Source organism: Ptiloglossa arizonensis, chromosome 6 (genome assembly GCF_051014685.1).
Source record: "Ptiloglossa arizonensis isolate GNS036 chromosome 6, iyPtiAriz1_principal, whole genome shotgun sequence".
Classification (NCBI taxonomy): domain Eukaryota; kingdom Metazoa; phylum Arthropoda; class Insecta; order Hymenoptera; family Colletidae; genus Ptiloglossa; species Ptiloglossa arizonensis.
In genome coordinates, this window is record NC_135053.1 from 14,633,838 (window position 1) to 14,659,484 (window position 25,647).

A 25,647-nucleotide genomic window follows, 5' to 3' on the forward strand; every position below is an offset into this window, starting at 1 on the left:
TTCCAGGACGATCTCGGTGTTATCGTTCGGGTACTGTTTCCATTCATTTTAATGTACCGACCGTGATTTGTAAATGTCGATTAAAATAATGTACACTTTCTGATCGCGCGGAAATAATCATTTTTTCTTTTCCTTCTTAAGTTTACAATCGTTGAAAATTGAATCGTTGGTAACGATAATTGGACAATTCGTCCTACGCATTTCCGTAACCGAGTACCATTTCGAAAACCGTATATCCGTAACCAGTGACCGACTAAAATTCCAAACGCTTCTCAATTTTCGTAACGACGCGCGCAAAATACAATATCACCGCGCTAATAATCCAAACACTCGTTACACAATTATATTACCTTTGTTGCGGCAATTTAGATCACTATAGCCACCGGTACCACTCGCAATTACCTCCGGCGTATTTATTAACGTCGTCGTTCCAATCGGTATACACCGCATGATTCGACCATTAGTTTCAGTTCCTGCATCCGTTCCTTCGGCGAGCATTGGAGGATGTCTGGGAGAGTGGGTACGGTCGAGATCTAATCGAATTAAAAATTCATTTTTAAACCCCACAATCTTCCGCGCACGCTATTTACAGATTAAATTCTTCCCACGTTGCACCGGTTGCCCACCTGTAATTACGCGAAACGAGGAAAAAAGTCACCCACACGGGCCACGCCATTATCGTAATCACAGCGCGACCGCCGAAGGAGCTCGCTCCCGTTTGTTGTCGAACCAGCGAAAGAAACAAACGGGGCGAACGAACGCTAATTATTACGAAATTCCGCGTCGAACAGTTACGAAGATTTGCCGAGTTATTCCCAAACGCGTACTACATTAGTCCCCCTAATTCCGGCCGCATTAACGACCGCGCGAACACACCGAAATCCACGCCCGGTGGCTCGCAATTTGCCACGCGCGCGCTTTTAAATCGAATCACGGTGAAACAACACCCACGCGGATCCACGCCGATGCCCCCCTTGCATCCGGCACGAATGGATCCCTCGACGACAAAAACGTTCCCTCCTTTTCCAACGAGCACAGGAACGTTACCGAGCGTGGCCGTGACACCATAAAATTAATCCTCCCGCCCAACGTGTCTTAGAAACCGCGCCACTTACTCACGGTCGAGCTTTCGAAAATTAAGCGGTTCGTTAAAGGGTGGAGGAAGGGTAGAATGAGGGAGGGAGGGGTGCAGAGAATCGCAGGAATCGTCCCGATCCGAAACGAGCGAACAAGTGCCGCATCGCCGCGCCGTTAGAAATCCATTTTCTCGTCTCAGCCGCGAACACGCGCAACTTGAATCCTCGAGGCTGAGCCGTGCTAGTGGCGCCTCGAAATTAGTAACATCCAGCGTCATCAGCGGTGCCACGGACGGCTGAAACGACGCTGCACGCTTCATCTGCAAGAGAGCTCGGATATCAAACGTTTCGCTTAAGCAACCGTTCCACCCCTCTCACCATTCCGCCCACCCCTATCCTCGAAACCTTCATCCCCATATCCACGTAACCTCCTATGCTTCAATTAATATCGCCCTCCTCCGCATCCATCTTGACGGTAATCTCCTTCGTTGCACCCCCACCACTGCTCCGTTTTACTCCTTGCAGCCCTTCTAGTCTACGGAGCTCTTATATCCAATCAGCGATGGGCGTTCGCGAGCGAGCGAGCGAGCGAACGAACGACCGATCTTATCGCGATCCGGCGGCGACGACGGCGTCTAGTTTGCAGCCATAACGTTACCGTTAAACGACCCGACGACAGTCGAATTAACCCTTCGGATAGGCCATCGAATCCCGTTTTTCCGGTGTGTGTACACTACACGTCGCGTTTTGGATTTTTGTAAATTTAGAAATCGGGCGTCGTGTTCGACAAAGTATTGAAAAATAGTTCTGCGCGTTTTTCTTCTTTTTAATTGTTAAGTGGAGAATTAAATTCCTCAGATCCTACCCCTTTAGACTACTATTCCATTAGAATTCCGTTTTTCCGGTATGTGTACAGTACTCGTCGCGTTTCGGATTTTTGTAAATTCAAAAGTTGTGCGTCGTGTTCGAGAACATATTGCAAAATATTTCTACGCATTGTTCTTCTTTTTAATTGTTAGGCGGAGAATTAAATTCCTCAGACCTAATACATTAGACTACTATTTCTTCTTTTTTTACTTATTTATTCAAACAATAGTGGAATTCCGCTTTCCAAACTCGTGTACAATGCACGTCGCGTTTCGGATTTTTGTAAATTTAAAAGTCGTGCATCGTGTTCGAGAAAGTATTGAAAAATATTTCTACGCATTGTTTTTCTTTTTAATTGCTAGGCGGAGAATTAAATTCCCCAGAACTAACCCCTTTAGACAACCATGTACTTCGATTCTGTTGAATCACGCTCTAGAGCTGGACTTTCTCTCGAAGTAAACTTCTATTGAACTAAATTCTGATAAAAAATAAAATACCATCCCGAGGAAGGTTTCCCGACCCGATTTTTGCAAAATTTCATAGGCGGATAGACCGAAAAGAAGCGACAATTTATAAAAATTGGTCGTAATATTGTATTGGGTTGTTCGGAAAGTCATATCATTTTCCAAAATGGAGAATATACAACTTAATAAAACGTTTATACGCTCTAAAAAAATCGTGTTTCATTTTCACCGAAAAGAACGAAATGACTTTCCGAACAACCCAATACATTATAATCGAATGTAAAGATTCTCAAAAAAGAGAAACGAATATTTCTCTTCCAACTTAACATCTTCTCGCTCGGTTCTACCGATCAGTTAGAACACAAACAACTGTCGATGTTTAAAAAAAAACACCGACACAAGAAAAAACGCCGAACAACAGACCGACGCGTTCGCCGAGTCGAGCCCCGCGAACTTTCGAACTGGATCGTTCTCGCAAAAACAAAGATTCCCACGAAAACATATTCCACTCGAAACGTCTCGTTTCGGTCTCGAGAAAAACGACCGATCCCGAACGATGCATCGAGTTTTAATATCGGCCGACTCGATTTCTTTCATCGACCAATAACATACGTAGGTATTTGCAGGAGAAATGTCGGTGACTCTCGTCGTGGGTATCGGGGCCGAGAAATTCTGGAAAACGATCCCGAAGAATCGAATCGGGGTAACGGTAACTTTTTACCGGGCAGGAAAATCCGCGAAGGGGAAGCTTGGTTCTTGTACCTACAATGGTATCTTTATGTGGCACATGGAGACGAGATCGTTTAAAGAGGTCGAACGTGTAACGGGGTCGAATAAGAAGGGGGAGGAACGAAGAGGGGTGTGATAGAGGTGGTAGCAACAATGGGGAGCAAAATGTGCCGAGCATATTTCTCGCATCTTATCGCAATGGCCGCCACCGCCAGCGAGGGAAATTCGCCTCTTAGAGATGACGTTGTGCGCGATGCACTGCCGAACTACTTGGTCCGAATGGTAACTTACGCGTGCTATTTCTGTCCCTACTTGAAACGATAATGACACAGCGTCGATACGAGCATCGCTGAAAAATGTAGCCAACTTCGTGGCGGTCGTAAATCGAATCTCGTTCGCTATTCAACGAATCGAACAATTCGCTCGCGGTGCCGTTTAACATTCAACCACCGGCCCCCCCTTCCAGCACCGTTGGTGTCCTCATTGAAAATTAACGGGATTCATAAGCGATATCGTCGAAACGGTGCTCGGGGGCGGGCGATTTTCCGAGCCAACGTGGAAACAACGAATCGTCGATGAAAAATTATATTCATCGGTCGTCGGAGAACCTGTTATCGGGTCCCGTGGATCTTCAACGTGGAATCAACGATTAAACGAGTAATTCCGGTGAATCGCGCGTCCACTTCCGGTGGCGCGCGACCGTCTCTAACAGCGCGCCGACACGGAACGTTACGCACGGAACCAGGGACACCGGCACGTACGCGTTCGGAAAATCCCTTCGCGAGCTCGCTTATTCGTTCGCACTCACTCGAATCGCATTTGCGTCTGATTACCGCTCTCAAAACTATTATCGGGGAATCGCTTTGACTGCTAATTACCGATAATTATCGTCCGCCGTGGGTGCTCGTTACCGCGCGCATCGACGCCCGCGCGACTCGTACACCGTCTCGAATTATTATTCTCGAATAATCGACGCGATGCGAAATTTAAAATACTCTCCGAGGAATCCACGGGGGACGATTTGTATTCTTTTACGGATAGGAAGAATGGAGTCGAAGAGGGAATTTAATCTCGATGGTATATTTTCCTGTAGGAATGAATCACTGTCGCGGCGAATGTTCGGTCGGTCATTAAAATTTGACTTTTAAAAAATAATACGCTCACGTAGCCGTTGCAAAGCCACTCTCGGGAAGTTCGTTCGACATCGAACAGCCGCTACATCGAGCGTTCCGTGCCGTAACGATCATGGATGGCTAGGCTTTAACGTCTATAACCCCATTCATCCGAAGATCACGAACTACAATAACATCTCCCCCATAGTGGCCGCCGATACCAGGGGGATTCGACTCGGAATAACCGGACCTCTCGTCGTATTCGAATAATCGAAAATGAGTACGAGTGATCCCGGACTCTCGGTCTGCAACGATTACGAGAATGTTTGCTCTTGGGAGGTTTTTGCTGCTGGAGTTTAATCCCACCAGGGGTACGGTTAAAAGCTGATAACTAGTACGGGAGACGTTATAGTTCGCGACCTTGGATTCGATGAGGCTATAAGCGTTACTTTTTACGTAAAAAGTTCCGCAAACTCACCCTCTCTGTTAACGGTACTGAAAATTCCAAGTGTGTCAAACTCTCCATCGAAACTCATCGAGAACCATATCCATTCGATAGCTTCGATCTAATTACTTTTACACGTGCATCCCCTGACAATGGTGGCTACCGTCAGATAGGTATTATTATAGTTCACGACCTTGGGATCAATGGGGTCGTAAGGGTTACAGGTACCCGTGAACGCTACGGCAGTCGCACTCGATGCAATAGTCCCTAAGCAAGACCCAGGTCTTGACCTCATTTGAACGGTTAGGCGCATGCAAGAAAAACTTTGATATAAAATATTCTGCAGAGTCACCTTCTATTAAGTGCTCCGATCGGAACTATAAGCGTTACTCTCGCATAAAGAACCCACTGTTATTTCTAAAAAAGTTCCTCGATCCTAAAGTACATAAAACTTTCCACCAAGGCTCATTCAGAACCGTGCATCCACTTACCTTCGATCTATTATACTTTTACGTGTGCATCTCGTGACAGTGCTGATTACTATAAGATAGATATTATACGACCTTGAATTCCACAGAGTCTCTTACACAAAGAACCCCCTGTTACCACTAAAAATCCAAAAGTTCCCCAATCCTAAAGTGTATCAAACTCTCCACCTAAACTAATTACCATAACTTCGATCTATTATACTTTTACGCGTGCATCTCCTAACAATGGTGATTACTACAAGATAGATATAATAATTCACGACCTTGGATTCAACAAAATTACAAACGTTACTCTTACAAAAAGAACCCTTAAAAATCGAAACTAATCACCATACCTTCGATCTATCACACTTTCACGCGTGCATCTCCCGACAATGCTGATTACTATAAAATAAATATACGAGCTTGTATTCAACAGAGCTTACCCCAAAAAATCCAAAAGTTTCCCGATCCCAAAGTGTATGAAACTCTCCACCGAAATAAATCGAGAATAAATTCTCTCTACAATCTCCATCCACGTTCTCCGCGCGCATCCCCAAACCTTTCGCTCCACTCGCGGAGTACCACTAACCCTCTTCCAGCGTCTCTGACACATTTCATCGATGTTCACAGGGGATGGAAACACACGATCGTGAGCCGTGTTCGCGGATAAGTAATCGAACGCGAAGAATAAAGGGATTCGCTCGTTGCCCGGTCGGTGATCCGTGGAAAAAAAAAAAAAAAATGCGAAACTGCTTGCTCGCGGAATCGGCGGGATTTACCGGTTGAATTTACAGACGGTGTCCATTAACGATCGAGCGTAAACGGGGGCGTCGGGGTCAGCGCCGCCGGCGCGGCCGGTAACGATAAAACACACCGGCGACGCCGGTGGGGGGACGAGAGGGGGACAAGGAAAGGCGAACAAAACGCGACGGTGAAACATGTCGCACGCGTTTCTCACGCGTTATCATAACTTCAGATCTGGCGGTTCGAGGCGTCCACGTTGGCCAGTGTACGCTCGAACGGTAACGTATGCACGCTGCTTCCGTCTATCGTGGCACGTATACGAACAACACTCGGACGTATCGGCGCCGACGATAAGAGCTCGCGACCGAACGCGTTCGACGTTGCTGGAGAGGAGGGCACCGCCGCTCGTTCCTGACCCGACCGGATTTCTTCGTTGCTGCGCCGCACCGGTGTCATTGAAATGGAAACGGGCTGGCGACGATAAAATCAGGAATTTTACGGGGAACGCGCGCAGAAAGTTGCGCGACGTTACGGCCGACCGGTGGTTTTTTTCAACGCGAGGAAACAATGAAATCGCGGGGGGAAGTGTCACCGTTTCTATCGAGCATCGCGAGAACGTTAGTTCTTTGAGCACGGTGCGCGAGTTTCTCTATTTTTTGATTGCAACGCGCGGATATCGAGCCGAGGATAGGACAGTTTGCGGAATTATCTGGGTGGAGGATTCTTAGAGAGTACGGAGAGCTTTTAACGGATATTATTGTGGATCGATGTGTGACGTAGATTCGACGAATAGGAAAAGTTAAGGGTGATTCTTGCCAGTGGGGACTGATGCAATTCTACCAGAGATCAAAGTTATGTTGTTTGTTAAATATAGTACAAGAAACCGTCGAATCTTAACCGTGACGCCGAAAAATCGCGTTTGAGAGAGCTTCCCGAAAATCGTCTTACGTTAAGCCGCGGAATCCCCGACGCCTATTCGGGACGAATCTTCAAAGAAGGGAAGTCGACTTAGTCGCGGTACCGAGTTGTAGTCTGGATTTTTGGTTACAACAATCAAAAATTGAAAACTAACGATCGTATAACATCTCTTCTTCAAGGGAAAATATTTAACGAGAATCGCACCGATTCGAACTCTTCCACCGAAACATTGAAAAATCAAGAACCAATAGTCGCATACGAGTAGTTTACGTAGTTCGTTTCTCCAGGACACGCGACTCGAGTAGTCCGTGTGAAAAATAATTTCGCGTGGTCTCCCGTTTTTCGATGAAAGCCGCGATCCGCGAAAGCTTCTTCGCGAAAGGTCCGCGACTAACGAGGGTCTCTCGTCTCCTCGGACGTGGATTTATCGCGTGCTTTCCAGGCTGGAAAACTCGTCGACGATGGAAAATGTCGGCGCGAGAAAACGCGGGTCGGGTCGGGTCGGGTCGAGTCGAGTCGAGTCGAGTCTCGTGGACCGTGAACGTGTTCGCGTGTCGTTCGTTTGTGGGAAGAACAACGCGCGGTAGAGGCGCGCGCGGCAGCTCCCCCCACTCCGCGGCCGAAGCGCGGCAGCTCCCCCCACTCCGCGGCTCAAAGCGCGGCGAGTGGTGAGTGGTGGGGGAAGGCTAGAGAGGGCCGTTATCGCGATGATATAGCTCGCCGAGGGCGGAGGAAAATCGTACTCGCGCATGCAAAACGCCGCCAGGTTAACCGAACAATGTAACGAGTCTCTGTTTCTGTTCCCGTGCACCACGTCGACAATGCCGACAGCGTGAAACGCGTGCTACGTACCAGGGACTTCATTAGCCGTTCGGTGGCAGCCACGCTCCGCGTATCGCGTGCCAACGACGCGTTGAACACCTAACGAGCATGAACCGACGCATTGTTCGCTCGACGATGCTTCGATCTTTCATAGGGCCGTTTCGCGAGAAACGTGCGCGGGTTACCATCGTCGCGGTTACCGTTGACTGTTTAGCCGCGAAAGCGTTTGATTCGCCGGATCACGGTAATTCGCGATCCGACGAGTCTGCAATTAGAGAAACGGTGTCACTGGGTATCGCACACGTGCACACGTCAGTGGTGAACGTTTCACGAAGTCGACGTCGACCGGATCGAAAAACACGTTAACGCTTGCAAGCGAATTTCTAAGCGAGACGCACAGATCGATGACAGTACGGAAGTACCATTTCTTTTTTTTTTTTAAATGATAATTTTGAATAACCGATCGTACAACGAAGGGAGGTTTTTCCTTTGTAAATTTGACAAATTGCTACTCTCGTATATCAAAGTGCGGAAAAGAAACTATTGATAGTATGTACAGAGGTGTCATTTTTTTCTTTTTTTTTTTTTGCTTTTTAGATGATAATTTAGAATATTGGAGCGAACAACGAACGAACGTTTGTCCGTTGTAATCATGACGAATAACTACTCGAACGACGAATATTTTCGCTGTTGCGCCTCGCTTGAAAAAAAAATAAATAAATAAAATATACACGCGGTTGGTGTTCAGCCGCGGAAGCGTTTGACTCTCACGGTGATTCGTGATTCGCGAATTCGCAATTAGAAACGGTGTCGCTGAAATCACACGGCGCGCACTGACAGATCGGGGTAGAGGAACGTTTCGCGAATCGAGTTGACGCTGAACGTAGAAAAATATGGCGACACTCGTGCGGAGAATTTATACGCGCAAACTAAATCGTACAAAAAAAAAAGAAAGAAACATATACAGATCGATCTCTGCCAGTACACACAGAAATATCGTTTTCCATCCAGCTAATTATTTCCTACAACGGAACGAGAGAGAGAGAGAGAGAGAAACAAACGTTAAAATAATTCCGTTAAATATAGTTACCTACTCGAACAACAACCGAACGTCCGTTCTCGTCATCGCGCGACTCGACGAAACGCAAAAAAAAAGTAAAATACGTACGCCCGATTGTGCGGAAATTTTATTCGATCAACGAGCAACAAATGCGAACAACGGATGACTTTTCAATGCTCGGCAATGAATAAATTTTTGATTCGAGTAACGGAAATTGGGGAATAAATCCTGTTTCTCTTTCGTTCCATTGTTCTTCGAATTATTATCCGAATGGGAAAAAAATCATCTCTACGCGAATACATTGTTCTCTTACGCACATCCGCGTTAACGTTTCTTCCAACATCGAGTCCCGTTAACGGAGATCGATTCGGACGCGTTTCGAGTGTTATCGACAATTTATGACAAACGACGGTACACGTTGAGAGAATATCGCTGAACCGTTTTCGAGTCACCTTATCTGAGACAACGAACACAGCGTATGAAAATTCCGCGTTTCGACGGACGGCTGACAAAATGTTAACCCTCGGGCGGGGTTACCTGACGCGTAACACCCGAATGGAAACGTTTTGACACGTCCGGGCTGTCGTTTAACGAACCCGTGACCGTTCGAACGGGTTCGCGCGCCGATAGGCCGTGAAACGCGACGCGGGTTTGTAGGGGTCGGACGCGCCGGTGAAAATCGTGAACGTTCGCCATCGTCGCGCCGTGCCGGGCCGTGGCATAAAATATTTAATGACATTTATGAAGGCTGTGAAAATTTGAACGGCACGGGACCGAATACGCATCGAGAACGATCCGACGTGTACACGGTGCGCGTTATTTATTTCCAAGCGAGCGCGGTTCGCCGAGCGAACCGACGAGGAAGAAAACATCGCTATTATGAATAACCGATGGGGAACGCGAACACCGTGGCTTCCTGTTGTGCGTGGGCACGTACACACCCGCGACACACGCTTGTAAAAACAACCGTCGAACGGTTGCCCCGCGGATTATTTAAAACGATAAAACGCCCGATAACGCTCGAGGCATCCGTGCCCGGACGAATTTAATTCGAATCGTTCCAACGATCGAACGTTACCGGACGATCGGAGGTTACCGTCGAGGAAAAACAAGCGAAAATTGGAAGAGATTACCACCCGTGGGTGCATATTTTCTCCCCTTCCGACGTTTCAACGGATCGGGATCGATATCGTTGAAATTATCACGCGAAAAATCACCGCTAGAGTTCACAGACGACCTACTTACCTGGATGGAAAATCGGTACGGTGTTCGCGTTACTTCGTACGGTGGTACTTACTTTCGTTGTTTCGATAAAAGTGGATACTCGAATTCGACGTTTCGCGTTGCAATAATGATATTTCACAACCGCGCGTACTTTGTTTCGTTTCGCGATTTATTCCGACTCGCGAGACGTAACCGGCTAAATAAACCTTGGAACACCCGGAAGATACATAGCACGAGTCGCTGTACGGTCTCCCTGCGCTTCCTCGCGATCAATGTTTTCCGAACACTTCATCTTCGGGACTCGCCGTGCCGGAACTACCTGAGAACCCGGATTCTCTCGAAAGATCAACCGGCGGGAGTCGATGTCCGGAATGGGTATGGAAAACGTGGAAAAGGCCGTTAAAATCGGTGAACGAATGGGAAATAAGTTCGAGTCGTCGTCCAGCGTTTCCTTTTCATAGAGAAAGCTGTGTCTTTCATTTTAACTACTCTGATCTGTGTCTTTCGCTTTAACTACTCTGATCTGTGTCTTTCGCTTTAACTACTTGGGGTTGAATGAAGCGTGTAATATCTCATACGTGGTCTCGCGAGTAGAAAAGATTACCAACGATTTTTTTTGTATTTTTAACGTAAAAGTAATCGGCAAATGTTGCGTTATAATCAAAGTGTCCAACGGAAACGGTTTCGTTGAAACGCTCGCGAAATGGACGTCCGAGAATAACGAACGCGGGTAGCAACGAATTATTATCGTTGCACGAGAGGGGCTACTCCGTTGTGATTCGTGGCCGTGTTTCGGTGGAAATACCTCTCGATTTTTTCTCTCTCTCGTTTTTCGTTGTTTTCATCCGGGAAGAGAACGAATCGATCGTTCGAATGCAACCTCGGTTTGGATAATAACGCGAGCGCGCGCTCCAGCGCGCAGCGCAACGATCGTTCAAGACAAACAGCCCGGGACTTATCGAGAATATCGCTTATCGATACTTTTTTAATGCCGCGAACGCGACCGTGCAGCGGGGACTAGATGATACTTAAACATCGACCAACGACGCCGACTCGGGTAAAAGAACGAGCCGCATCCAGGCTCCACCTGCTCCTAATCGTCCGGAGAGTAACGTCGTGAGCCTCCGTCGAGAGACGAGCGATTAAAAATTTGAAAAAGAAAATACACAAGAGAAAGGGAAACGAGAGGAAGATCGTTTCTACTCGTTTCTCGGGCCGTTTCGGGAAAATTTATATTAAAATAGCAGCTGCGCGAACCGTTCGGTTATCGTCGTTATCGAAGGATGAACACCGTGCGAAACTGTTTGTTTTGAAAAATGCACATCTCGTGATGGAAACTTTCTAACCAGTAAAATTGTGAAAAAAATCGAGATGATACTCTTTTATTTTGTTTACATTTATGGATAGCATTGTCTTCTTGTAATTGGTGGTACACTGCAGTCTCGATTTTTTAAATTTGTTCAATCGACGAATGTATACTGGAAACATGTATATACTGGAAGTATGTACAAGACGTTAGAATTGAAAAATTAATATTCTCCAAAGTATTCGAGTGAAAACAATCCGGTTTAAGTACGAGATAATGGAAAAGTTTATCAAACTTGTTCGCGTGACTCTGTAGAATTTATTCGGAACGTATTCAAAGAACTTTCGCGAGCAACGAATACCAACTAGAAAAACCTAGCAGAGTGCAAGAGGTAACCACCGTGTACCAATCGCTGAAAATCTGTTAAAAATATAATGCTCAAATGTCGATTTTCATTGAAATCCGTCGACCGTTTAAACGTAATTGGGTTCCACACGCGCGTGCGTGCGTGCGTGGGTACGCATATTTGAAACAAAATTTTAACGGTCGAGGCGCGATCAAAGGGCCGTGAAACCTGTTTTTTTTTTTTTTCGTTACGGGGGAAGAAAAAAAAATTTTTCCCAAATTTGTCGTGATTACAATACTTTCCGTACTCGTAGTTCGAAAAGTAAAAAGAACGAGCCAAGTGAAAGCAAAAAATTTGTACGCGAAATGCTTCCGTGTATACCCGCCGGTCTGGCTTTGTCCTGTTGCAACCGTACACACACACACACACACACACACAGAAATATACAGAGAAAGAGAGAGACGCGCGTCGCTATCGGAGATATCGTTTAACGATACCGAAGCGATGCGATCGCGAATCGATACAGCCATCGAACATCGTGTCACTCGAGCGTGGCTCGGCTACAGTCGAAGAGCAGCCGTCCATCTATAGGTGGTATGCAAATCTTCAAAAGCGCGCGCCGGGGAATCGTAGAAATGCACCGCTGACAGATCTGTAACGCGGTGAAATACACGAGCGAGCGAGCGCGAGCGCGAGCGTTGATGGAAAAAAAGGAGACGAAAAAGGAAAAAATACAGGGAGAGGGAGAGGGAGAGAAAAAAAAGAAAAAAACGCGGGACGCCGCGACGCCGATGAGAAATATGGATAACGCGGACGACGAGCGGCGGCCCGGCGCCTGCGTCGCTGTTCTATTAATCTCGACGCGGAACAAACGCGCCTGGATGCAGAGAGCCCGCTAATTTTTGGGATTACTGCGACGCGCACAACAGGTTGGTCTTAAAGCGCTTGAAACGGATCCTGGGAGGCAGCTTAATGGCACGGTCACGAGATTCGCTGCAATAGCAATTCATTACCGTTCCGTCTTTCCCTGTAGTCTCGGTGGCCGCGTACTTCATTTGGGAAATAGTTTTTCCACCCGTAGATTCGTCCCGCCGAAGGAAAAAGCGAAAGGCGATGAGTCGATGTGTCCCTCGTTGACTTTCGAGCAATTTTCTAGTCGGTGTTGGAAGTAATAGGTGTTGCACGATCAGTTTCGTCGTTCGAGAAGAAACGGAGCTAGTAGGTTCGTTTTACTTTTTTAAAAAATGGTACTAGTGTTCGATGAACGTGTGTGATGTTTCGTGTAGACCTATCGTTCGTATACTTACAGTTGTTCAAACTTGTACTTGACAGTTGTAGTACTTTTTTTTGCCATGGAAAAAGCGACAGAGCTTATTGAACAACCTAGTGTACGTGCTTGATGCAATGTGCGGAACTTTAAGCGTGGATACTCGATATTTGGAAAGATAGAAATAATTTAAGTTGCGTATGGTGTAACTTGTATATCGTTATGGAGTATATGCGTATATCGCAAATGGTACAAAAATTGATGGGTGCGGTATAAGTTTCTCCCTGGCAAATAATTGAGCATTTACGATCGGTTCTTCGAACGGTTGTTTAATATTTCGCAAAAGTTGATATTTCACCTTGGCGCAGTTACTGAACGAGTAGGTCAATGTATACCATCCGTGGTACGTTGAAATTCGATTAGCTATATCTCCGAAATGATCGGATATCTACATCTGATGTTCCGTGCATCTCAAAAGGGATCTATATTCTATCGTCCTATCAAAGCACGTTATAATCGACGGGGGTGCAATTGGGGTCCCAGCATCGTAATTGGTTCTCGTGGATCGTACGCCTCGAGTGTAAACGAACAATACTTGTTTCGGCTTGCTGAATTTTTCTCTGATATCGAGACGTTTCGGTGAATATTCAAGGAATATAATTCGAATGCTCGAGTATGGCTAATATCCAAGAAGGTGGGGATACCGGATCGAACGACTGTTCGCAAAGAGTTTCGCGTACATTTTATAATGAATCGCGGGCGATAAAGGGGAGCTCATTTGTATGAATGTGGAAAGATGTCTTATCGCGTTAATGGGAACGTTAAGACGAAGTTTCTTCTTACAGCAGCCTGCTGGAGAGAATATAGGATTAAAGTACGGACCATTCCACTTTCCCTTGAATATATTCTGGTACACCGCGGAACTTTCGGTTTCATTGGTCTCCGTCTACCGTTCACCCGCCTAAATGACTGCTGGAGAAGTTTCGAAGTAATTATTACAGTGTGTGTGTGTATGTATACGCGTACTCGAGTCGCGTTCAATCCGTAAACCGAACCCTTTGTTCGGCCGGCAAATGTTTAAAACCGTACACTTGCTTTCACGTGCGCGAAGAAAGGCGGTACGGAAATTTGAAAAGCACGACGTTGTACTTACCTCGATGACCGTATCCGGCGCTAGCCTGTATTCGCGATTAAATTATACCGCCAATCCTCTCCACTTATATCGTGTACATAGGTAGCAGTCGCTCGGATCAATTCAGGACAAGAGCTACTTCCGGAAGTAGAACCTCTGGCCCCGTTCTGTCTCCAATACCACGCTATTGGAAACAATAGCTGATGCAGCGTTACTCGTACCAGCAGAGTTCAATAAATAATATCGGCGTCTCGTCCACCTTGCTCCTCGATCGTTTCTTTAAAGCAGTGGGTTCGAATTCGTTGACAAACACTCGAGCAATTACAAAGACGCGACTTGTCGCGCGAATAATTAGAACTCGATTCAACCGGGTCGCGTTCCAACGAACGAAAAGATCTATCAATTTTCATTCAGGAATTATTCATTAAATTATAAATAATTGATACTCCGACGATAGCTGGATAACGGTGAGTAACGCGACTACGATACGACTCTTTGCAACGCTTCACGATTCTCGGCTCAACGGCCTCTTTTCCTTCCGAAAAAAAAAAAAAGGAAAGGTCCTTACCCGCTTTCCCTCGCACCCACTATACCCTCTTTTACACCCTCACTCCTCGTTCGTCGTCGACCGTCTTTTCATTGGGTCAGATCCGACCCCTGCCAACCCCTTTCTCTTCTATTACCTTCCTACAATCACGCTCCTTGAAACTATCGGGTGGTTCGTAAAGTAATTTCGTTTTCCAAACTGGAGAATATATCATTTAACAAAATATTTATACACTGTAAAAAAATCGTGTTTCATTTCCACCAAAAAATGACTCTCCGAGTAACCCGATATATTTTCCCAAAGCTACGTTTTCCAAAACTTACTCTACGCTCAAATTACGATACTGCACAATGTATCAATTTAATTATCGACCGAAGATCGATCCATATCGCAATCTACCCAATACTGCACATTGTATCAATTTAATTATCAACCGAAGATTGATCCATATCGCAATATATAATATATAATTTAACAAAATATTGATACACTCTAAAACAATCGTGTTTCATTTCCACCAAAAAATGACTCCGAGTAACCCGATATATTCTCTCAAAGCTACGTTTTCCAAAACTTACTCTACGCTCAAATTACGATACTGCACAATGTATCAATTTAATTATCGACTAAAGATCGATCCAAATTGCAATCTACTCAATACTGCACAATGTATCAATTTAATTATCGACTGAAGATCGATCCATATCGCAATCTACTCAATACTGCGCAATGTATCAATTTAATTATCGACCAAAGATCGATCCATATCGCAACGTACTCTCAATACAAGTCTTTCGTCCGCTCGAACATACTTAAAACAACGTTACTCGAATCCAGATGCGAAGATAGTCGCTCGAAATCGGGAATCGCCGTAACCGGACCCAAATCCACGGAACTCCATCGACCTTTCCTCACCAATCTCGTACTAATTGACCAAGAAGTCGTCCGCGAGATCCTTCCCGCGGTTGACGAACAGCATCGGGGACATGCACATATAATGAACAGAAACGAAACCGTGACGCGTAAGACATCGTCCATACAACGGAATACGTTCACACGGTGGAAGGAACGATCGAGGGTGCCTAACGTCTTGTACAAACAGGCTATCGTTATCTCGACGTGGGAAGGTAGAGGCGAGAAGGCCGCGGGACACGGCGGACTCGGAGGATATTCACGCTGGGGTCGGTGGATATATAGCGAACGGTAGGACACGATCGTCAGGGAGGGCGAAAGTTCTCTTGGCACTCTTATGTGCCGCGATAGCTTAAAACCGCAGGGTACGCGATAATAGCGAGCGATAGGTCCGCCGGGATAGGCGGTGTTCTGCCAGCTATTCAGGACGAAAACTCCCACGGGAGTACGTCTTATATGCGGACAACCGACCCGCCGTGGGCATACAGATACACCCGCGGCGGGATTCCGATTTCACAATTGCCGGGAACAATATTGCCCCCGCAGAATGTATTGGCTATTACCGCGGGTAATTTGCTCGGAGGGTGGTGGTCCTGGGAAGTGCTGGGATTTTAACTTCTCGAGACGGGGAATATACTTGGGGAATGGGAACCGGTACTGGAATACTTGTGCGAGTATTTAACGTTCGTTCTCGAACGCGAGGAGATCGTACGTTTATGGTTTGACTGTACGACTAATTGGTGGTACCGAGTTACGCCCGATCGGTCGTCAGTTTTCCTAAGGGACGATCCACTTTGCGGGGAAGGAGACTCGAACGATTAGAGATCGATGCTTTCGGTGTATACGTGGCACTTATTCTTTAAACGAGTTTTGTGAACGATTCAATCGGCAATGACGGTATTTCAGTTTATGAAATTATTTATAACAATTGGTTTCAATAGCGTAATGCAAAGCCGACGAAATCGACCGATTAACCTCTTCGAGAATATCGACACTCGGGTAGGGTTACATTTATTAGGTTGTTTGGAAAGTCATTTTGTTTCTTTTTTGGCGAGAATGAAACACGATTTTTTTTAGAGAGTATAAACGTTTTATTGTACTATATATTCTCCATTTTGAAAAACGAAATTACTGTAAGAACCACTCAATAGTTCTTCAATTGTGTTCTCCATGTTCTAATATATCGATGTCTAGGAATACGTACGAGTGATTATTCACGGTTCAATTTTTCATCGATCCGACGAGAGAAAGTAATTCGTTCCCTGAACAGGTTAATACGTGTCGTTGGTCCCGTCTATGGCAGTGCTTGGAATTTTTAACGGAGAATTGCATCGAGAGGGGAAACAAAAGTAATCTTCGCGCGAGGGATCGTAACATCGAGCAAATTTCGTTCGTCGGTAGAAATTTCCGGTGGCAACGAAACTGGTCCCAACATTACGAGAGCAGCTCGAGTTAACAAAACAATCTGTCCCGCGGGACACCCTTAATTTAAACTTTTTAAGTACACCGACGTAAAGTATTCGGGCAAAATTCAAAATTTGAACGAAGATACATAACGTTTTCCACGGAGCGTGTCCTCGGTCCTTAAACTTTAAACGCGTTCCTCGCGAAACAGGTTTCTCCGAACCTGGAGGAGAGGGGGGTAACTTCCGGGAAACTTGTTCGATTCGCTCGAAATTTTCACTGTATATTTACCTTAACAATCTCCATCGTTGCGAGTGCGAACTATTGTCCCCAATACTTCTCGAGAAGAGTTCGAGAACTCCCGAGATATTTTCGGGGAAAATTCAAAGTCAATCTCTTTAAAAAACTGTATCCAAGGTAACAGAGACGTTCGTACGCTTTCTAAGAATTAAAAATCTTTTCGTTCGAGATCTCTCGACTCGGAAAAAACCGAACGCGACACGTTCAACGCTTAACTTGTTGATAAAACCAATTTCGAGGTAGACCAGAGGGAGTTTCTACGTCCTTCGAGGCGACCTCGATCCACTCGTGTTCGTCGATATTCATTAACTGACTTTTATCACGATATTCATTTTCGGGCAAAATTCAAAGTCAATCTCTTAAAAAAAACTCTCTATCCACGGTAACAGAGACGTTCGTACGCTTTCCAAGAATTCAAAATCATTTCCATCCGTTCGTTCGCAATGTTCGACCTTCGAGATCTCTCGACTCGGAAAAAACCAAACTCGACGCGTTCAACGCTTAACGCGTTGATAAAACCAATTTCGAGGTAGACCAGAGGGAGTTTCTACGTCCTTCGAGGCGACCTCGATCCGCTCGTGTTCGCCGATATTCATTAACGGACTCCGGGCGGCGAAATTTCTACGGGACGGCTCGTAAGTACCGAAAGTACACCATTGTTGCAACGGACGAAAATGGCCGTCTGTGTACAACCCGCGGCATTAGAATAAACGAGCGCTGAAAGTGTAAATAGGGTTCTTATGGGAATTACGGCAGCCTTAGGTTAACAGTGGCCAACTAAGGTTAAGTAACGTATGTATATACCCTCAACAATTTTCCACCGCGAACTCGTATTAACGGGAAGACGCGCCCTCTCGCTTGTTATCCCTGCCTAACGACGAATTAACGTAATTTTTCCGGCCAAGTGTCCACCCCTGTGTCTTTCTTCTCAGAGGAGGGGGAACTGGTCGACACGGGCTCGTAAAACGCGCGAAAAGAGATCGTTTGAATTGGGTGGCGTTGCATTTTCAACGTCCCGAATAGCGGGCGAGGGAAAGTTTGAGACACGGTGCTGGTTATCCGGCCACATATAACCCGGCTACCTCGAAACAGGTATCGTCTGGGATCTGTCCTACGGGAATCGGGGCATTCGGCTGCTACAATCCGCAAGTTTCACCGACTCCGGCCCGCCGTAGTCCATAAAATCTCGAATGTATTTTGCAACGGTAGCAGAAAGGAATTGCAGTCCTCGTCATTATGGGTGGGTGTGTAGGGAGGGAGAGGCAGGTCCTCGGGAACTACTTCCGGGTCTCGAAAAATTTCACGAAACCGTTCTTGACTTCTTTTAACGGTGAAAGTTCCTCGCGATACCGAGCTCGTCCTCCCACTCGTTCTTCTCTCCAGCTTCGTCACCCTTCTTGCTGTTCCCGCGTCTCGCTCACGACCACCGCGCCGTTATTTTATTTCATTTCTCGCGTCGGAGAATACTTTCCTCGGTTATTTACGCACGTGGAAACCCGAGGTTGCGTTCCAGTTTGCCAACGAATAGCGAATAATTGCGGATCGCGCCCGAACGGAATTTAGCGATCGTATAACGGGGAATAAATTTTAAGCGGGATCCCTCCACGCCCTCCCGGCACGATTACGCCGCCCGGTGAATTACATAATTCTAATTAATGCGTGTTATTTCTATCGAATAATCGTCCGATTGATTGGATCAATGGACGTTCGGGTTTCGCGATAAGTGATTGTGTACGCGATACTATTGACGTTTCTACGTGCAAACAATACGGACGAAATGTAATGAAAATCGTGTAAAATTTCGTGGTGAAAAAATGGTGAACTTTTCAAGGATTTCTCGGATCTTCGACCGAGCGTACCGTACGGTGGAAGATTGCGAGGGATGATTCTTTGAAAGTCGTAACATGTTCCGTTAACAACCGTAACGATTGTACGTGACGTAACGATCGTGCACCGCGAATAATATTTCAATCGAGGAAAATACGAAAGCCCTCCAATCGGTGAATTTAATCGGGAACTTTACCGCGAAACATTACAGTAATGACGCCAAATATCTTCGATGAAGTGTATTACGTACCATCAACATATCGCACACAAGATAACGAGGTACCGCCGTAATATCGAACGATCGATATCGCAGTGGCATAGGTACCTTTAAACGTGCCCATGTAAACGAGACGTACATATATAGAGACGCACACGCGCTCGATCTATATGTACACAAGCTATCGACGTAGCCCGTGAAAGAGCAATCCGCAAGCGTCGAGCGTGCTCGACAAATCGCGCGAAAGTAACTAAGGACACCCCGATAATTATCCGATACACGTTCTAATTGTTCGCTCGGTCGTCCCGACGTTCTTACGCTAAAATCGAAACCGATAGAAAACGCGTCCGCGTAATTAGCACGTTAATTAACGCGAGGAACGTTGCGTACGTTGCGTTAGCCTCGAATTACGCGTGCAATATTGTTCAACCCGACGTTACTGTTGCTTATTTTGAAACGCGAGCGCTTCCACGATGAGTACATTGTACCGTGTGCGTATATTCTGGCAGGTCGTCGACGATTCGAGATAAAATAAAAAACACACACACATGCACACAAGTAAGGAAAATCTCTCGCGAAGGAAACGAAAGGGCCAAGCACGAATTAATCACGTACTCGATTTCTCGGTTTCATCGTCGTAACGATTATCGCGTGGAGAGGCGCGATGCACCCGACATATGTGAAATTACGACTCGTACGGAACAAAAAGGCCCGCCTAATGACAATGGTACGCGGAGGGGTGATTCACCCGGCGATCAATTACATTTCCTACCATTAATTACGCTTTGTCTAGATTCCACGAGCGATTCGAGCGAAATTCCTTTCTTTATTTCGCCGATAGACGCGAAGAGTGGCCCCATCGAACGGTAGCTGCGTGACCGTAAGAGCCGTTTCCGGTCGCGGTAAAAATGGAGCCAAGCCAAAGGAATGCCGTTACCCTTTTTCTTCGTCGTTGAACCACCCTACCGCTTCTCAACCGTGCCACCTCTCGACCCCCTCTTAGCTGTTCGCGCTAGCGGACAGAAGGACGAAAAAGTGCAAGGTTGGGCTAATTGAGCGGGGACTCGATTACGAGTCGGTCCCTCTGTGTTTCTCTAGGCGACACACGTACCACAGAGACCACCGGGGGCTGACTGGTTGTCCAGGACCGTGCCAAGCGAAAGGAACCCCCCCAACCCTCTATCCTACTCTGGTGCTGTCCGCGGTTTTACCCTTAAGTCGATTAAGCTCTTTTTGCACCGACGTTGGCGCTCTCGCCTCGACCGGTTGGAAATATGGAAGCGAGAGGGGGGTTGAAAAGAAAAAAAAAATTGGTTCGTCCTTCTCTGCACGCGTAACCGGTCGATCGTTTCGAAGGACAATGTTGGAGAGATCGGGTGGTCGCGATTACGTTTAAATTGGCGCGAGAGGCCACGAACAGTGTGTCACGTGGTACAAAGAAGGGTGACGAGGTACACAGGGACGATTGATGACCGTTGCAACATCGACGTTCGCGAGATGAACGTTAGGTATTTTGTATTGTGATGCATAATCGAGGCGAGCGGGTTATTTATTCACGTGGTATCGAGTCACCGCGGACGCTTTAATAACGCGATTTATCACGGCCCGGCCGGAAAAGGTTCGATTACCGACGGTTTATTACCGTGTAAATAACGGGAACTTTTCTGTATAGCTACGTAATCGTCTCCCGATTACCTGTTCATCTCGCGATAGTTCGTATTTCGCGTATCAATGGGAGAAATTGATAGTATCGAGGACCAGGGTAACTCGACACTCTCCGTTAGGCAAAGATTGAATTACCGATAGGCTGTTACGATGTTAACAACAGGAGCTTCTTTTATATCGTATCGTATCAATTGATTCACGTTCTGCTTGTTTCGAGATGATATTTCATTCGTCGAGAAAGTGTAAAGAAAGTAACGTAACTTAACGAGTTGTCGATCGAGGCAACCTCGATTTGCGAGGCTCGAGTAACGATGGTCTGTCACTATATTGATAACTTTTTTAAATTGAATCGTAATCGTCTCGCGATCATCGATGTACTTGTTCATCGCACGAGTCGACGTTCGATCCGTGGTAAGATGCAAAAAATTGCATCGTGCAATTCCCACCGAGGAAACGCAACGAGTCGTCGATCCTAGCCTTCGATTTGCAAAAACTCGATTACCGATTCCCTATTACGATACAAATAACGGTACCATTATTAATATTTTTTTTTTTTTTTTATTGTACCGCGTTAATTATTTTACCATCCGCGTGTATCACGTTCGTCGACCTGCGGTACTCGAACCGTGGAAAAATTGCAAAAAATTGCCAGCATCGTGTGCCACCATCGGGTAAACGTAACGATCGATCGATCCTCGATAACCCCCCAATTTGCAGAAGTATAATTTCCGTCGCGATCGATGTCGATACTAGCTCCCGTGTAGGTTTCCACCAACTTCTTTATTGCGAGGAACAAGATCGTGTTTCGAAGCAACAGAGTGGTTTCGAAACTCGAGGGTGCAATTTTACAAACCGACACGTTTCGAGAGTAAATGAACTCGAAGGTACATGTTTTGTCGTAATGTGTTCACAGGCGATCGCCACGAGCTTCCATGAAGACACCACACCTCAGCGACCATGAAGACTGATCGCCTGCCAATAATTGCCAAGCTCTGCGCGCTGCTGACGCTGTTCGGTCCGCCTAGCGATGTGCGGGCACTCGATATACGTGAGCGGCTCTCTTTTTCTCTTTCTCTTTCTCTCTTTCTCTCTTTTTTCTTGTTTCTCTTTTCGTTTTTTTCTTTTTCTCTTTTTTCGACGAGGGATTTTTCGTTACGGAAAATTGGCGGGTAATGTCGTGCCCACGTAGGAGTCGACGATACACAATTACGATTTATTAATTGCCCGCGCTCCACCGGGTGTTCGGGTACTCGTGTTTTATTCAGGTTTCAATCGTTCCAGGGCGCACTATTACGTATGGTCGGCGAATTTTAATAGACCATGAATATGAAAGCGAGCGTCGCGCGGGATACAAATTTCATTTTAAACGACGCGGCCCCTACGCGCGCGTCCACGGCGTCACGGAACATATTATATTCGACAATATCTATTAAGTCTAGTGAAATTTGACACCGGATTCGATTATTACGGCAGATTTACGCGGCCGTATCGCGCGTTAAGTCTCGCCCAGCCCGCGTAAATTCCATCAATCGCAGGAACGCTCGATGAAATTCACCAATGATTGACGGCCGCGCGTTAACGAAAGATTCGCCGCGGAAAAAAAATCGCACGTTCGCCACGCGATTCCGTGAATCGACCGCGCTGGTTCCTACCAACTCGCACGGTTCTCTTTCCGCGCTGAAAATTATTCCGGTGCAACGTGTCGCGCGATAAATTAACCCTTCTTCGATCAAAAAATTTCAACACGAACGATTGTATTCTTTGTACGATGGAATTTTTCGACTATGCGATTCTCGCGAACAAAAAATAGAAAGTTAACAATAAGAACGATAACTTAAGAATGAAAACTTCAGAATAAAGAAATGACTTGCATATTTGCTAGTTTCTGATATTTCTTCATACGAAAGAATGTAGTGTCTATGGAGTCGATTACCGATAGACTCATTTTTCGTTCGACTCTTGCGAACAAAAAATAGAAAGTTAACAATAAGAACGATAAATTAAGAATGGAAACTTCAGAATAAGGAAATATCTTGCAAGTTTGCTAATTTCTGATATCTCGTCTTACGATAGAACGTGGTGTCTATAGAGTCGATTATCGATAGACTTATTTTTCGTTCCATTCTTGCGAACAAAAAATAGAAAGTTAACAATAAGAACGATAACTTAAGAATGAATACTTCAGAATATAGAAATAACTTGTAAATTTGCTAATTTCTGATATCTCGTCTTACGATAAAACGTGAGGTCTACCGAGTTGATCACCGATAGATCCATTTTTCATTAGAAAATCACAGCGACATCGTGACAAAGTGGCTGTGCTCTCGAATCGATGAGAAGGACGCGAAGTAATTAACGTAGAACTAACCTACAACCCATAGAATTTCGTGTATTTCTTATTACGATAAATTACAATCGACTTTGATGAAATTCATTGACCCAGTGCTTCGTGACCTTGAAGTACAGTAACTTACAACTTCGAGATCCTCTTTCTCGTAACCTCCCCTATGTTCCAACCTAAAAAACTTCGCAATCTGCCTCCTCGCTCAATAGTAGAACGAACCAAGTAAACGAACCAACCAATCGATCCACCTGTACGACAGTTTTCATGCGTCTCGAGACGCACATAATCCGTAAATTCCGAGCAGTTGCGACCTATTACTCCATCGAACTGCAACGAGGTAAACGTTCGAGATTCCTTCGACCGCGATTCGACCCGCAGCAATGTCCTCGCGGCAGGAATGATCATCGACGACGCGTTACAAATTATCAACACCCACTCTCACCCGGTATTCGTTCCCTCTAAGACTAAATTAACCCCCTGGCTATTAACTCGTATCGTATCTACGTTTCGTCCTCGAATTCAATTTCGACTTCGGGGCCTTTTTGCCCGAAATTGAATCCGCGAATACCTCGATCGCATAAAGAATAAGAGTTTCGGGGCCGAGGTAAACCGGGTCAAGAGTGTGTACGTGTGTGTGTACGTGTGAGAGAAAAATAGATATAGAAAGAAAGAGAGAGGCGCACACGGGTTCCTGGCAACGAATTTTCCCGGTGTTGCAGCTGCGGAGAACTCATTCTCCGGCTGGAAGCAACCCGTTCGAAACCCACCCCCTCTGTCTTCTTTTCTTCTCTCTAGCGTGGCACACCCCCAGCCACCGGCACCGGCCGTCAAATTTTTCATCGGGAGCAGGTGATCTCCGAGTTTTTATTTTCCTCCGGCCGGCTAGGGCGATGGGGGTGCCATCAGTCTGAAGTAATGACTCGCTATTCTGCACCCGCCCGGGGGATCAATTACTTTGAATCTAATGCGACAGGATAAATTGCATCCCGCGGAAGGCTCCTCGCGCCCAAACCACACCAACCTCCTGACAACCGAACCCCGTCGATGCAACGGACGACCAAGTCCCACGGACAGCCACGATTTTACGCCGGAAGGCACTCTCGTCTTTGGAAAACAACCTCCTCGTTACCGGGCTTTCTGCGTCCCCGTCTCATCGCTCGACAAATTGCCAATAAGCGAGTCCCATCGATTTCCAACAACGTACCACGGTTCTATGTATATTAAACGCACCGAGTCGGACGACGAGCTGAGATCTTCGAGATTTTTCAACGACGAGCGGTCGTTGACAAACGATGGACAAAAATTTTAATTTCGAATCTGTTGGAATGAATGCAATTATGATCTTAAGAGTGCCAGATGTCGATGTCAGTTTTAAGAACTGTCTCCGTATACGGTTTGGCCGCTTTTCCTTTTGGCTTTTCTTTTTAGTCAAGTTCCAAGTCCAGAGTCAGAAAGACCACACGACACTGTCGTCGTTCGCATCAAGACGTATCACTGTATACGCATTTCTTCGAACTTTATATTCTTATATATACAATTACTATACTACTAGACACGCGAGATCCCTGCATATTATAATAAACTAGATATTATAATCTGAACTTTACAACAGAATCTTATCGCAAGGTCACGATGCACTTCGTAGTTTGAAGAATCCGAGTTGAGGGATGAAATGGGTACGGGTGGATCGTTTGCATAGATGGGCGATTCTCGTACGTCATTTTTCTTGATTTTGTCCAACGATTCGTTTATTTCGATTCTGAGCGGTTTGATATTTTATTCGTTCGGTGAAAATATTTTAACATTGAAAATACTCACGAAGAGTACACTTAGGACAGTATACAGTTGTTTCGTGAATAGATTCGGTTTTTACAATCGTGGGTACATAATGATAAATTAAATTTTTTATCAGGAGTATACACGTATTGATAGTGACAGATGGATCAGTGGTGTTGGATCGAAAATTAACAAAATTTAAAAGTTATGAATTTTGTTCTGAATACTTGTATATAGTACCTATTTGTCACGCTGTGCGAGGAGTCGAGTTTTCGACCAGGCGCCTGATCTTACGCATCACCGTTAGTATTTTTGTTAATTTTTTTCTTTTTTTGGTTTTTTGGTTCATCGCGGAAAATTTGAACACGGACACGGTGTAGTCGAATTTCGTCCGATGACCCTGCCCGCGTCGAAGGTGGGTCGCTGATCGATAAATTTCATTACCCCTCGAGGGGGATTACGACATGGATGACGGGGCTAACAAATAAGGTGGCTCGTGGATAATTTATTTCGATAAATTCCGGCCACTCGATTTTAGGAAAAGCGAGTCCGTAAAAACGAGCGCAACGAATTTTGCGAACAATCTCACTATTAACGGTTCACTCGTTTCTGACTTTGATATTTCGGTGATACGCATTTACGATCGCGAGAGATATTTATTTCTTCAATTCTC

At 45.8% G+C, this 25,647-nt stretch overlaps 1 protein-coding gene across 3 annotated transcripts in view; it reads left to right on the forward strand.

Moving 5' to 3' along the window:
• The window catches only part of LOC143148306 (discoidin domain-containing receptor 2), a 236,236-nt gene that overhangs the window by 106,198 nt on the left and 104,391 nt on the right, over positions 1–25,647 (forward strand). For all 3 annotated transcript variants that reach the window (XM_076314535.1, XM_076314534.1, XM_076314536.1), the window contains exon 2: positions 21,768–21,902. In XM_076314535.1, coding sequence (XP_076170650.1) covers positions 21,812–21,902 — 91 coding nt within the window. In that variant the 5' untranslated portion in view covers positions 21,768–21,811. The remainder of the gene's footprint in view (positions 1–21,767; positions 21,903–25,647) is intronic.